Raw genomic sequence first — 15,849 nt, 5'->3', positions numbered from 1 at the left:
GTTTTTTTTTTCTTCTATTGATTTTATTTTTAATTCCTTTAAAAAGTTTTAATATCTTCGTTCTTTTTTGGTCTATCTACTAATGTGTATTTTGCAGTTCTCATGAATCTCATTTCACTTGTTTTTATTCTTTGTTTATGTAAGCACTGCTAAAGTATCGTATGTTTTCAAGCATGTTTCTTTTTGTGCAATATTTGGATTGAGTTCTATTTATCAGGCCTATAATCTATAAAAATTTTGAAGTTTTTAATTTTATGTCTTTTTCTCCTTCATATGATATTTCACATCCAAGATAACTGAAAACATTTATCTGTTCTGTTATTTTATTATTAATAACTATTTTACTTCTAACTGGAGTTTGTCCACAAAATGTCATTGTTTTAGTTTTATCTATGGATATGTTCATTCCAAACTGTTCTACTATAATGTTTAAATTACATATTGCTCTTTGTAAACTGTCTTCCTTATCTGATGTTATTACCTGATCATCTTCAAATTATAGTGTATTTATTTTGTTATTCCAGGAAATTTCTATACCTGGAATGTTTAAGGTGTTCAGATTTCATTATCTTTGTATATATTCAATATTGCATGTAGTAAAATATTAGGTAGAATTATTATTTGTAATATATGAAACAGTATATATCTTTTTACTTTGTCAAATGCTTTTTCATAATCTATAAAGAAAAGATGAGTTTCTAAATTAAATTATCTTTTTTTTTTTCTAAAAGTAGTTTTAGAAAACATGTTTAACATGTTTAATTTTTAGAAAAAATTAAACATGTTAAGAACTTTCACAAATGTTTAACAGTAAGTAGCAAAATGATTCGTTTTCACTTGCATCAACTGGGAAAATCATGGAAGCTAAGCAAATGGGTCCAACATGCATTATCAGATAACAATAATGGTGGACTTGAGCCAGTATTATCCACTACGAGTTTCTTGCTACAGGCCAAACAATTATGACTGAGATCTACTCAATGCAACTCAAGCATGTGCAGGATGCATTACTTTAGAAACAGCCAGGACTAGTTAATCAGAAGAAAATGCTATTCTTACAGGATTATGCAAAACCTCATACTGCAAAACATACCCGTGGGAAGATTTGTGCTTTAGGAAGGGATATACTCCCTCATATTCTCCAGGCATTTCTCCAAGCAATTATCACTTTTTTTTTGTGCTAGGCAATCACAGGTGAAATAGACAGTTCTGCAATAAAACAGAGATTGAAGCAGAGGTTGCTAAGTTTATTACTTCTAAACACGAAACGTTTTATAAAAGCAGAATTTACACACTTGTATATCATTGGGAAAGAGTTTTAGATTGTGAAGGTTCTTATTTTAATGAATAAAAATTTTATGAAAATTTTTGCAGTTGTTTAATTTTAGTTGTTTAGCTTTGTTCACTGAGCATGTTGAAGTGCAAATTCATGAAAACTTAAGTAATTAGGACAGAAGCAGGTGAGTTTGTGTGAAGCCATGAGGTGCATGAGTGTGAGAATGACCAAGTGCAGAATCTAGTTTCTAAAGCGAAAAATATTGAATAGGGTAGTTAATTCATGAACTAAAGGTGGGTGGGGGGGGGTCTAAAGGGATGCTGCAGCTTCTATATCCTAATACGAAGTATCAGGAACAAGAGGGAGAAGTTTTTGGCATTGGTTAGTGCAACCTTGCCAAAAGTTATAGGCATTAGTTAGACTTGGCTCACAGCAGATGTAGTTACAGGGACAGAATGTGAAGGGTTTAGTATTTTCAGGGAAGATAGAGAAGATAGGATGGAGGAGGGGTACCGCTGATGATAGTGGACGAATTGCAACCAAAAAAAAAATAGGAGATAGGCAGGAGGGTGGCTGTTCATTTGAGATTAAGGCCAGTAAGACAAAATATACAGTTGGTTGTTACTATAAGACAGGGAGTTACACAGATCATCTGAAAGACATGCACTGGCAAATTAATACAATGAGAACAGGTCAAGTGATTCTTATGGGGGCTTCAACTATGGAGATACAGACTGGAAGGAAGAAAGATCACATAGCAGGAAGGAAATGGATTTAATATACCTACTAAGAGATAATTACTTGAGGCAGCATGTGATGGAGAGGACTAGAGATGCAAGAGAATTGGACCTAGTCAAAGGATCAGAAGAGCTATCCATAACTAAGGTGACCACAATGTCTTCGATTTGTGAAAGTGACCATGCGGTCTTAACTTGGGAGATTGTACAATATGAGGAATATTCTGTCAAGAAGGGTTATATGTGGAACTACAAGGCAGGTGATTATGACAAGCATAGGAAGAAGCTTAAATCTGTGCCATATCATAAAATACTGCAAGGTAAGGCATGGGATGTAGCTAAGGGTCATCTAGAAGAAGCAATATTAAAATGTAGACCTAAGTTGATTAGGGTTAATAAGGTAGAAGTTAGAAGAATGAGTAATATCATTAAGCAGGAGCTGCAAAAGAAGAAAATCTGTGGAGGGTATATAATGGGAAAGGTAACCAGTAAACTCATGAGCAGTACAAGGCTCAGGCAAGAAAGGTGACCAGCATGGCAAAGAAGGCAAAATCAGATTATGAGAAGAATCTAGTTGAGTTGGCAAAAGTAAATCCCAAAGAGTTCTTTTGTTATGTGGCAAGTAAGAGGAAGAATGATTATGGAAGATTAACCTTAATGAGTGATGATGGTCACGAAGTGAAAGAAGCAGATAGAATAGTTGAGATACTGAGTGATCACTTTGCAAGGGTATATCATCCTTGTGAGGTTACTGCAATAACATATGTTACAGACACTAAGGCAGGAACAGAGGTGGATGAATTGCAGGTTCTTAGGATATTGCAGAATCTCAATGTAAATACAGCTGCAGGATTAGATGAGATATCAGACCGGGTTTTACAAGAATGTACAAGAGAACTGGCAATGCCTCTGACTAGGCTCTTTAAATTAAGTCTCAGCTCTGGTAGAGTTCCAAGGGAATGGAAAGAGGGAAAAATAATTCCCTTGCATAAGGGAAGTTCTATGATTGCAGTAGCAAATTATAGACCAATCAGTATCTCAAGTGTGGTGGTAAAAGTAATCGTAAAGTTGGTCAAAAAGAGAATTCAACATTGGGTGGATAAAAAAAAAAATTATACTGTATGAGTGACAACATGGCTTTGTGAAGGATCAGTCATGCTTTAATAATTTACTGTCTTTTTATAATAGAGTAACAGGAGTAACAGCAGAGTTAGATAGCTACAGGATGATTCTGCTGTACTTTGGAAAGGCATCTGATAGAATATCACATGGAATTCTGTTATGCAAATTAGAACAAATGGGGTTAGCTATGACACTGGTTAAATGGATAAGAGGGTGGCTTCTGGACAGATATGCAAAAGTGGTATGTGGAGGAGCAAAAATCAAGGCAAAAACAGGTACTAGTGGTGTGTGTGTGTGTGTGTGTGTGTGCTGCAAGGTTCGGTGCTGGGACCACTACTATTTAATTTGTACATAAATCATATAGGAAATAACCTGAAATGAAATATTCAGTTGTTTACTGATGATGCAAAATTAGGTAGACTAATAGTTAATCAAGGCGATGTGGAGAGTTTGCAGGATGATTTAAATAGGTTGTCAGTATGGGCAAAAGATAATGGATGTCTATTTAATGTGGAGAAATGTAAAGTTATGCATTTTGGGATAAACAGATTACAAGCTGTATACCAAACTGATGCAACTGTGCTCAAGGAAATAGATGAAGCTAGTTTTAGGGGTGGTGGGAGACAGATAGTTTAGAGGACATATTACTAAGGTACCCCATAAGATTACTTGGCTATTAAAGAACACATTAACAAGTAGAGATAAGGAAGTTTTTATTTCTTTATAAGGCCTTGATACATCCACATCTGGATTACTCAAGTCTAGTCTCCTGGGTTTCTTGGGGTTGAGGAAGCGGTGGAGATGATTCAGAGGCGAGCGACCAAAATGGTGAATGGCCTGTTGAATGCTCTGTATGAGGATAGATTGAGGATGTGTGGATTGCAGAAGTTGGTAAACATTTAAGTTGCTTAAAGGGTTTTATAGGATTGATGCAGGGGAAATGTTTCAGCACCTAGCTGGAGGGACCAGAACAAGGGGTCATCCCTGGAAGTTGAATAAAGGTGTGGTTAGTAGGGGTGTGAGGACTAGATTTTTTGTTGTGAATGGAGAGTTGTGAATGAGTGGAATGGATTGCCACAGTTAGTTGTGAGTGCTTTATCTGTTAATGGGTTGAAGGTGAGGTGTGATAGATTGTGTGTATAGTTTGGGTGTCCTACAATGAGTCTTTGGACTGCATGGAGATGCCTGTACAATAATAATAATAATAATTTATTGATGACTTATCACTGAAAGGAATATACTCATAGATGAGATGAAGTAGAGAAATAAATATGTTTTAGGAACTAAAAAATAAAATTGCTCAAGCAATTATTTTGAATGTTGCTACTGTTACAGCAGTTAAATCCAGAGTTAAATCTAACAAAAAAAACATTTAGACACAGATTTAGGACTATTTGTTCTAATGATGCAACTCTTTTCACAGAACTCAACTACATAAGCCATAATTTTCTGGCCAATGGTTACAGCTCCTACAAAACAGATAAAATACTACATATTTTCCTGTTCTCAAACACACATTCTCAAATATTCTTCTCAAACATTCCTCTTTCTTATATCTGAGGTACATCTGAAAAGATAACCCAATACTAATGAAATATAACTTTCATACTGCATATCAGATTAGCGACCTTGATCTGGTCTCCTAAGGACAAACACCATTCTCTAGCATATCCTGGAGTGTACAGAGTTCCCTGTGACTTAGCCTACTATGGACAAACAGGTAGATCTGTTAACATTTGTTACCATTATTATAGCAAGTCTAGACTGGCAGACTACATTTTGGACATCCTTTCACACAGGATTAGATGGAAGAAAGTCGTACTATATAGTAGTCATTACAGGTCAGAAAGACTATTTTTTAGAGTCAGCAATGGCTGTGAAGCATTCTCCTAACCTTAACAAGTATCATTGTATTGATCTGCCAAAAATTTGGGAGACTGTCATTTTAAGATCAATTCCTACTCAACTGTAATACTCCTTTTATTCAACATTAGAGGGTGGCAAATTAGGACTTTATATATTTTGTTTCGCTTATTCATTGTTATGTGTAAACTGTAATATGTTGTTAATAACTATAACACCTTTAGTTACAGCAAAAAGATGCAAATTGATAAATTCAACTTGCTGTATGATAATTACATTAACTCTAAACCATCTCTACCAGATAACCAAGTGATAATAAACCTATCTAAACACATTTTACCAAAACCTGAGATCTCAATTCTCAAAAAAGGATTCAATTTTGCCTTAAAATAGAGTTCATCTGCAACTTAGAAAAAGCCATCTCATTGCTACCACACCCAATAGCTCATGACTTATGATTAAAAAGCAGCATAATCCTTTCCACTCCATCAAGATCTCCTAACACCAACTCTAACCAAATGGAAAGAAGAACACTACTCAAATTAAAGAATAATAAAGGCATCATCATACTTAAAGCTGACAAAGGCAACAATACTGTTATCTTAAATACAAAAGATTATGAAGAAAAAATTAAAAATCTATTATCAGACATGTCTGTCTATGACGTTCTCAGTACAGATCCTACACAAAAAAACCATAACGACACTAATGAACTATTACGTGGAATGACTAACTGACCTATAGACTTAATAAGAAAGCTAAAATCCATGTACCCATTGACTCCAAGATTGTATGGTGTTCCTAAAATAAATAAAGAAGGTATACCATTACGTCCAATAGTTGATGGAATCTATTCTCCTACTTACCAACTGTCTAAATATCTAGCCAAGATTTTACAACAACACATTCACAACTCAGATACTTATATTAAAAACTCACAACAATACTGTTATCTTAAATACAAAAGATTATGAAGAAAAAATTAAAAATCTATTATCAGACACGTCTGTCTATGACGTTCTCAGTACAGATCCTATGCAAAAAAACCATAACAACACCAATGAACTATTACGTGGAATGACTAACTGACCTATAGACTTAATAAGAAAGCTAAAATCCATGTACCCATTGACTCCAAGATTGTATGGTATTCCTAAAATAAATAAAGAAGGTATACCATTATGTCCAATAGTTTAATGTTGGAGGTTTAATGGATTTTTTACAACACTCAGAAAGGATTAAAAAGAATTTAATACTTCCTATATTTCGTCCTAGTCACTAGGACATCTACGGGGATTACAAAAATAACTAATGTAACATAACACAAATATCATACAATACTAAGCCCAACCACGTGGGTGACACTAAAGTCCTATCTAGGTGGAGCGCCCTCTAAGGGCGGTTGTAGGTGGGCTGGAATATAAAGTAGGAGCTCTGGTGATGAGTGTTTCCCAAATTTTCGGAAGCTTAATGCAACCGTATTTATTAAGATTTGGTTGATTTCTAAGAGCTGCTGCTGCTTCCAAGAATAGTCTCTCTTTCTTGAATTTGCTGTGATGGAGTATGGTGGTTTTCTTCCATGATACTCTGTGGGTGGTGTCCAAGACATGGTCAGCCAAGCCTGAATGACCATAGTTGTGTTTACAGATGTAAGACTTGTGTTCCTCTAGGCGGATGGATGCTGATCTGCCTGTCTGTCCAAAGTACGCCAGCTTACAGGAACAGGGTACTTTGTAAACTCCAGGCAGAGAGAGGAGGGAGCTGATCTTTCATGGAATGGATAAGGGTAGCAAGTTTGTGGTGGGGCTTATATGCTGTGTGTAGGTTGTACTTTTTTAGAATCTTGGCTATTTTTTCGGATGTGCCACAGATGTAGGGTATGGCGATGGCATTTTTAAATTCTTGTTGACGAGAAGGACCGGGAATGGGAGAGGAACTGATTTTTCTTTGATACTGTGATCGCTGTAGCCATCGGAGAGGAAAGTGTTGTGTATGTAGTTAAGCTTAGTAGGGAGGGCGGTTCCACTGGAACAAAGATTGTGGGCTCTCTTGGTAAGAGTTTTAATAATGCCATATTGTTGAGAGGGGTGGTGGTGTGAGAGTTTGTGAATGTATCTGCCTGTGTGTGTGGGTTTCTGTATACAGTGAAGGCAAGTGTATCATTAGTGCCTCTATACACGAACGCCCAATAGTTGATGGAATCTATTCTCCTACTTACCAACTGTCTAAATATCTAGCCAAGATTTTACAACAACACATTCACAACTCAGATACTTATATTAAAAACTCACAACATTTTATTGAAAAATTAAAAAACATCCCTATCTCTGAAGATGATATAGTAGCAAGCCTCGACGTCACATCTCTGTTTACAAACATTCCAGTTGTGGAAGTCATCAACATCTTAGACAACTTGTTCCCAAGAAATATCACTACTTTGTTCAATCATTGTTTCATTTTGAACTATTTCATTTGGCAAAAAACAGTCTACAAACAACTTACCGGATTAGCCATGGGTAGCCCCCCCTCTCTCCTTCTTGTGCTGACTTATTCATGGAAGACCTAGAGGATAAAATCTTATCTCAAATTACCCCAAAACCGAAAACTTGGTACAGATATGTTGATTACATCTTTATCATTTAGAATCATACGAAAGGAGAACTAATGGATTATCTCAACCAAATCAATAGTTTCCACCATACCATCAAATTCACATTAGAAATTGAAAAAGATGAAAAACTTCCATTCCTAGACATCCTAATAAAGAAACAAACCAATAACAGCATCGACCTGTCTGTGTATAGAAAACCTACGAATACTGGACGTTACCTCCATTTGAACTCGTCACATCATATATCCTAGAAACTTAGCATTATCCATATGCTTAAGAAAAGAGTTATACATTACACAACAGACCAAGATGACTTACAAAAAGAATTAACTACAATATCCAGAGAGCTATCCTTAAATGGTTATCCAAAAAGACTCTGCAACAAGATTCTCTTTCGGATATACCACAAAGACGTAATGACACCCAATACATCAGTACTATAACTATTCCATTTGTCAGCAGCATTTCCAAAAAATTGGCTATCCTTCTAAAACCACACAATATTAGAGTAGCATTCAAGCCGGTCAATACTATTCGGAAATTTTTAAGATCACCGAAAGACCCTCATCCATTCTATAAGTACTCTGGAGTATATAATATACCTTGCTCCTGTGGTGTTAGTTACGTTGGTCAGACCTCTAGAAGCTTCGAAACGAGACAGAAGGATCACATAGGATATGTCAGATACAACAGACAAGATATTTCAGGCCTTTCTTGCCACTTTGCCTCTACCGACCATCTCGTTGAGTGGGATAGAGTCATATGCCCTATATAGAAGAGAACTACCATTCCAGAACCTTCAAGGAGGCTGCTACGGTTGCCTGTTCAACAGGAAACCTAAATAAGAATCAAGGTCTAATCCTACCGGAAATTTGGAAAGCTTTAATTAGATCACTAAACATCAAAGAAATGAACTTTCATGCCAATTACATTATGTCTCGTAACAAATAAATCATGTTCCTGAGACATGTGCATTGTCTTGCACAATACTAATTTTGTATGAATTAGAACTGTCAGTTAAAACTTAGTCTGTTACCTTCATATAGCTTACCAATTGTATTCCCTGAAGATGCCGATAGCAAAAATCGGTGAAACATGTAGGACGATAAATTAAAACTCACTTGACTAACATTCAAAAAAAGTGTTATAGTTATTATACAAGTAGTCAAGAAAGAACATCACACTATGTAATATGTTGTTTTTCTCTGAAGATTCTGGTTTGAAATCCAACAAAATATAAGTGAGTTAAGAAACATCCTTTTCATAATTTTGATGTTTTGTTTGGTATTGTAATAACGATAAAATTAAAATAGGTTATGATTAACATTGTTAGTTATAACACAGTTACATGTAACATGATTACAAATAAAATTTACCTTAACTTCATTTAAAATAATTGAAGTTTCATCAGAATTCTCAGAATTTTGCATCAGATCATCCAACAGAACTGATATGACCTGTAAGTCCTCAAAGGAACACATGTAACCACTGCACATCACTGGTTCCTAAAACAACAAAGAAAGACATTGCACAGGTTGGCCACAATAAAATTATATATATATATATATATATATATAAACAGAGGTTGAATTTAAAATATCAGGATTCAAAAATAATGAAGATTCTCAAAAGATTCTCTAGGCAGAGGGCCATGAACCAGAGAGATGATGCATCTCTACCTAAAATCATGTTGGATGTATGCTGAAGATACATCCAACAATACAGCTTAGACCTTATGTAGAAGACACAGGAGAACAGGAGCAAGTGCAACTGGATAGTAATAGGATAGGATGGTGCAAATGTATCTTTCTTTCTTCTTCAGAATGAATACTATCCTAGACAACAGATACGATGGTGTACATTTGATAAACAAAAGTAAATCAATCGGATCTTGTAAGACATGCAAAAGACTTGATTTCATCATAAGAAGATGGACAAAAAAGTTATGTGTCAGGAATGAAATCTTTGAACAGGAGGAAGCATATAAATCAGGTAGGCATAGTAATGGTAGAGTGGAACAGCACTTCAAAAGAGGACAAACTATCCCTGTATCTCATTTAGGGTAGATAGTTAATCCAGTATCCTTCTAACACACTTCTGTTCTTCTTAGATAATGGCTACACTTGGGCATAAAGATACTTTCTCCCTTTCCACTTGGATTAAATGTAAAATGCAGGTTGGTTTCTACTAATCAGGAAAGGGGATGCTGCCTAGCAAATTCTGTCTCCAAATCATGATTCAACTTACTTGTAATAGAGATATCACTGAGTGATATTCTGATCATTTTCTTTAAAATCTTGTAAATAAGAGGAGGCTGCTACCAGTATGTTGTAGGATGTTCTCAAAGAAGGGATTGAGCTATACTGCTCCCACTTCTCATCTGAGGTTATAACCGGGAAGGTGAAAGCCTTGGAACAGGAGGAATGGAGATATCACTTGTCTTAGAGAGATGCTTCTAACATGGATGTCCAAATACTCATCACTAGTTCTCTGTAGCTTGGTAATTTATGATGTGATCAGACTGCTGCTATTGCTAGCCTAGAGTATATTAGTACTATGGGTTAGATAATCTAGAAATGATCTATAGACCAAACATAGAACTTTCTCAAGTCATTTCAAGTCTCCAATAAGCAGGATGGATTTTACACCAGCAGAAGAAATTTATCCACTACCACCTGAAGATATTTATGAAGCATCTATGTGCTTATGATAGGATTCAAACCAACAGCCTGTTGATTGGAATGCAGGTATGTTATCTACTAAGTCAACCAGGATGGCAGTGAACAGCATCTTACTGCCCACTGTTTGCAACATTAAATTCGTTCTCTTGGGTATCTTCATTGTGTTGAAATGTGAAAAATTTCGTATGACATTTATGTTAAAAAGATATGCTTTTTTTTTTAATTAAACATGCCCATGTAGTAGCATGGAATAAAGTGTAACTATTAATCAGAGCTGTTTTTGGCACTTTGTGTGAACTTTCACAGTTCTGCTACTATGTCTCTGAATTAGAGTGTGAAAGTTATTCTGTGAGGGAGGAATTTTGCTGCAGACGAAACAGTATGTGTAGTGACTGGGTTTCTGATTTCAGGAAGCAAGAAATTCAAGACCATATCTTCTGCTCATAATGTTAAACTCAATGCTTTCTGAGATTATATACATTATACATAATGCACTGAAAATTTGCGCCTAATGGCAATACTGAAATAAGTACAAAAATCGAATGCAAAGGCATAAACATAAATCATGGTCAACATTCTTGGCATGCCTACCTACATATTCTTTAAATATTTGAATTATCACAATAATATAAAAATTGAAAACCTGTATATCAAGAAATTCCTGCATTTCAATTATTACTTGCTTTCTCTAACTGTAGTACCATTCAAATGCGAATATTTTTTAAAGAGGATGGAAAACTGCTAGAAGTAGTGATGATTTTCGTATGATGAGAGGAATCTTGATACCGTTTTTTTTTCAATTGAAGTAGCCAATCTCATATGGAGATAGTAGGATTTTTTCTCCGGAAACTTGGGTTTTTCATCCCACATACAGACAAATAAGCCTTGAGAACACACACCATTTACAGAAAAAAGATACTAATGGTGATGGTGGTGGTCAGTAGATGGTATTAGCATAGTTCAGGATGATGGTAGTGGTGGTTTGGTGCAGTTGGTGGATTAAGTAGTAGAGATGGAGAGTTGTAGAGTAGGTGCCCTCCCTCGATGAGTCTTTGGACTCCTTGCAGGTGTCATCTACTACTACTACTACTAATAATAATAATAACAGTTGATGAATAACAATAATGCAATATGATTTAGTCATGTGAAATGTTAATTTATCCATAGGCTTCTAGTTTCTTTATGCCAGACAAAATTTATATTGTTTCATCTTTCACCATTTTCAACATAACAGGATGAACATTTCCCCAATGGCATGCATGCATGCACACACAAACATACACGGCAGACTGGTTGGTTGGTTTATAGTTTATTTGGCACAAAAACTACAAAGGTCATCTTGTGCCATACTAAAGGTTACAACATTAGCATTTACAGAAAATTGTAAACAATATGTCTGTACAAGATCTAATTTCAGCAATACATAAATAGATAACCATAGGTTAACATATGTATTTACAAAACAAGTCAAGGAAAGCAGTGTCTACATCTAGTAAGATTACAACAAACATTATTATACTAATATTTAGAGAGTCAGAAAGGAATTATTATACAGCATTGATGCATAAAATTTAAGTTTAACATTATGGTATTTACATATTAACAAAATTACAGCAGGGTGATACAAATATACAAGATCAAGGCCTATGGTAATACTTAATTGGCCAGATTTAACCTAATGAATAATATGTATGTATAAAAGTTAAGTTAAGCAAAAAGGTATTTACATATAAACAAATTTATGGTCAAATGTGTTTGTACAAATGAATTCTTTCTAAAAAATGAAAAACATCATGCAATTTCCCTGAGTGTATATGGCTTGGTTATATAAGTGAAAATTTCATTCCTCTCTCGTGTAAATTTTTGACAATCTACCAGAATATGATGAATAGTGAGATGTGTGTTGCATTTTTCACATATGGGAGGGTCATCAGCTCTCAGTAAATGAGAATGTGTAAGGCGACTGTGACCTATGCGGAGCCAAGCAAGGACAACCTCCTCCCTTCTCTTTGTACGTTGACTAGAATGCCAGTGTTTAATTTCAGGTTTAATGTTATATAATTTTTTTGTTGATGCTTCTTGCCATATTAACTCCCACTGAGCAATTAGCTTTGATCTTATAAGTTGTCTGTAGTCTGTATATGGAACTGTCAAACAGTATGTGGAGAAGGTATGAGCTGATTTAGCAGCTGCATATGCAGCCTCATTTCCTTTGATTCCGATGTGGCTGGAAATCCAGCAGAACCGAACATCGAAATTAAGGATTTTCATTTTGTGAAGCAGGTGTAGCACCTCATAAAGTACTGGATGTGGATTATACATAGGAGAGGAGATAGCCTGTAAAGAGCTCAATGAGTCTGTATAAATTATACACTTTTGGTAGCAGTTTTTTTTATATGCACAGGTGCAAGCTGAATGGCCTGTAACTCTGCTGTATAATTACTGCAGTCTGGTGGGATCTGATTTGAGATAATAATGTTAGGAAATACAGCAGCACAGCCAACAGAGGTGTTAGTTCTTGAACCATCAGTATAGATGGGTAAGAAATCAGCATGTGCTGCTCTGTGTGCATTAACAATTGCAGGTAAATGGATGATAAGGTATAAGATTTCTGTAGTTCACAAAGTGAGAGGTTGCTGGATGGTGTGTAAACCTGCCATGGAGGAATGCTGTTATGTTTATGTAGCTAATGTTGTCAACATTTATACTAACAGCTTGCACAGTTTCTTTAATACGCATACCAAAAGGATGTATAGCAGTTTGATGTGTGTGATATTGAGCTTCCCAATGCAGAGAGAAGATACTATTCCATGTAGGGTGATCTGGGAGAGATTTTTATTTTTAGGGCATAATTAAGAGACAACTGTTTCCGTCGAAGTGATAGAGCCGGTTCATTTGCTTCAACATAGAGACTTTGAGTGGGTGAGGTGCAAAAGACGCCAGTAGCTATCCGTATACCCCGATTATGGATGGAATCCAACCATCGTAGGCTACTCTGTCTTGCCAAACCATAGACTTGGGACCCATAATGCGAAGGAGGTTCAAAGTTCTTTTGGACTTTTCTCTTAGTTGATGAATGTGTGCTAGAAATGTGTGCTAGAAAAAATGTCAAAGATGAGTCCCAAGAACTTGGTTTCTGTAGCTACTGGAATAATAGTATGTCCCATTCTTAGTTCAGAATCTGGGTGATGAGTGTGTTTTCGACAGAAGTGTATACAGACAATTTTTTCTGTTGAAAACCTAAATCCATTATTAAGAGCCCACAGAGAGACATGATCAATTGCTTACTGAAGTTGCCTTTCAATTATCCTCATGTTACATGAGTGACAGTAAATTGTGAAGTCATCAACATATAGAGCATTGTCTACAGTGGGAGGAAGCTGTTCAATAATTGAGTTAATTTTAATAGCAAAAAGGGTTACACTTAAGACAAAGCCTTGGGGAACACCTTGTTCTTGATGATATGGTCGAAATAGCGTACTTCCCACTCTGACTTGGAAAGTTTGCGTGGACAGAAAGTTTTTAATAAATATAGGGAGGTGTCTTTTGAGACCTAGGTTACAGAGGTCTTTTAATATGCCATATTTCCAGGCTGTGTCATAAGCTTTTTCCATGTCAAAAAAACTGAGACAAGATGTTCTCACTTCAGAAATGCATCTCTTATACAAGTTTCTAACCGAACTAAATAGTCTAAAGTTGATCGATGTCTACGGAAACCACATTGTGTATTGGAGAGAAGACTGTTGCTTTCTAAATATCAGAGAGGTCTGGCATTAACCATTTTCTCTAGTATCTAACAAAGACAGCTGGTCAGAGCAATGAGTCGATAATTATTTGCTTGTGTTGGATCTTTTCCTGGTTTTGGGATAGCAATGACAATTGACTTATGCCAAGAATTTAGAAACTCTTCCTCTGCAAGTATTCTATTGCATAATAAGAGAAGAAAATATCCATAGAAGATGATGGTAGATGTTTTATCATTTCATAATGGATGTCATCAGGTCCTACTGCACTAGAGTGAGATTGTAGGAGAGCTCTTTTTAGTTCCTCCTTGACAAATGGCTGAAAAATGTTGGTAGAAAAATTAAGCCTTTGTTTCTCTTGTTGCTCTTTCAGTATTAAAAATTCCAGAGAATATGAAGCTGTTGCTGAGATTTTAGCAAAAGTTTCTCCCAAAGTATCCGCAATAGCTTTCGGATCAGCAAGAACACCTGCATTATAGTCTAAGGTGGACAAACAATGTGTACTATATCTGCCTTTCATTTTCCGGATTTTATCCTATACAATTTTTGGACTGGTCATTTGATTAATTGATGTGGTAAATTGGATCCATGATTAGTTTTGACTCCGATGTCTTAGATAATGTGCTTTGGCTGGAGCACGCTTGAAAGTTATTAAATTTTATGTGGTGGGGTATCTACGAAATATGCCCCATGCTCTGTTTTGATCTTTTTTGGCTGCCTGACATTCTGGGTTCAGCCAAGGCTTTGGATAGACTGGGAATCGAGATGATGTTTTTGGGATGGAGGTTATTGCTGCCTGGACAATGCATTCTGTTATATATTTTACAGCTTCATTGATAGGTGTTTGACTGATGGCATCAGCATTAAATTTTGCAAGATGAGAGAAAGTGTTCCAGTCAGCCTGGTCCATTTTCCATATAGGTATCCGTGTGGGTGAACATGGTTCCTGTGAAGACATTGTACAAAGGACAGGAAAGTGATCACTTTCATATATGTTCTCTTCAACGTCCCACATGAGCAGTGGAAGAATGGAAGGGGAACAGATTGTAAGATCAATTGCAGAATATAAACGGATAGGCATATGGAAGAAAGTATTGAGTTTATTATTTAGAAGGGAAAGGTTATTATTATCAAGAATTTTTTCAATGATTCAACCTCGTCTATTAGTGTTGGCACTACCCCATAGAGTATTGTGACCGTTGAAGTCACCCATCAAAAGTATGGGTTCAGGCAGTTGCAAGATAAGGTTATCAAGATCAATTTCATTTAAATCAGCATTTGGTGGTAAATAAATTGAACATACTGTAATAAGAAATCCCACAGAGAAGCAAATTGCTACTGCTTCCAGAGAAGTATTAATTTGGACCTGATGGAAAGGAATATGACTGCCCACTAGGATAGCTACTCCTCCATGAGCAGGACCATCTCCAGTTCTATCCTTACATCCTCATTGGGTTTTAAGTAAGTTTCCTGTAGACAGAAACAGAAAGGTTTGTGTTTCTGCAACAACATCTTGATATCGTCAATATTCTGGTGGATCCCACGACAGTTCCATTGTAAAAATTTTTTGTTTTCATTTTATTGACTTGTTCTGGTTTTCGAGAGGTTGAGGGGTTACCTTTGTCAGATTTATATTTATCCATTGTTTTAGGGAAGTATGGACGGCCAGTGTCCATCTCTTCCTCTGGTAGAGTGTTATGTAAAACATCAAATGTGTTAGAGTCAGTTGGTATGTTTAATTTGCTTTCAGTGGGTATCAAGGTATCCATTTTTACTGTGTGAGTGTCTGGTAGTTTATCTTTGGGTGAAGTCTCCA

At 35.9% G+C, this 15,849-nt stretch overlaps 1 protein-coding gene across 1 annotated transcript in view; it reads right to left on the bottom strand.

Moving 5' to 3' along the window:
- Oseg4 (intraflagellar transport protein Oseg4) overlaps nucleotides 1-15,849 on the bottom strand; it is a 377,419-nt gene that overhangs the window by 168,153 nt on the left and 193,417 nt on the right. Inside the window, exon 20 of the mRNA XM_090392828.1 lies at nucleotides 8,986-9,114. Coding sequence (XP_090248954.1) covers nucleotides 8,986-9,114 — 129 coding nt within the window. The remainder of the gene's footprint in view (nucleotides 1-8,985; nucleotides 9,115-15,849) is intronic.

The sequence above is a fragment of the Typopeltis vanoorti genome, chromosome 5 (assembly GCF_054136105.1).
Source record: "Typopeltis vanoorti isolate ZY-2024b chromosome 5, IOZ_Tvanoo_1.0, whole genome shotgun sequence".
Lineage (NCBI taxonomy): Eukaryota > Metazoa > Arthropoda > Arachnida > Uropygi > Thelyphonidae > Typopeltis > Typopeltis vanoorti.
This window is presented reverse-complemented; position numbering and strand designations above follow the sequence as displayed.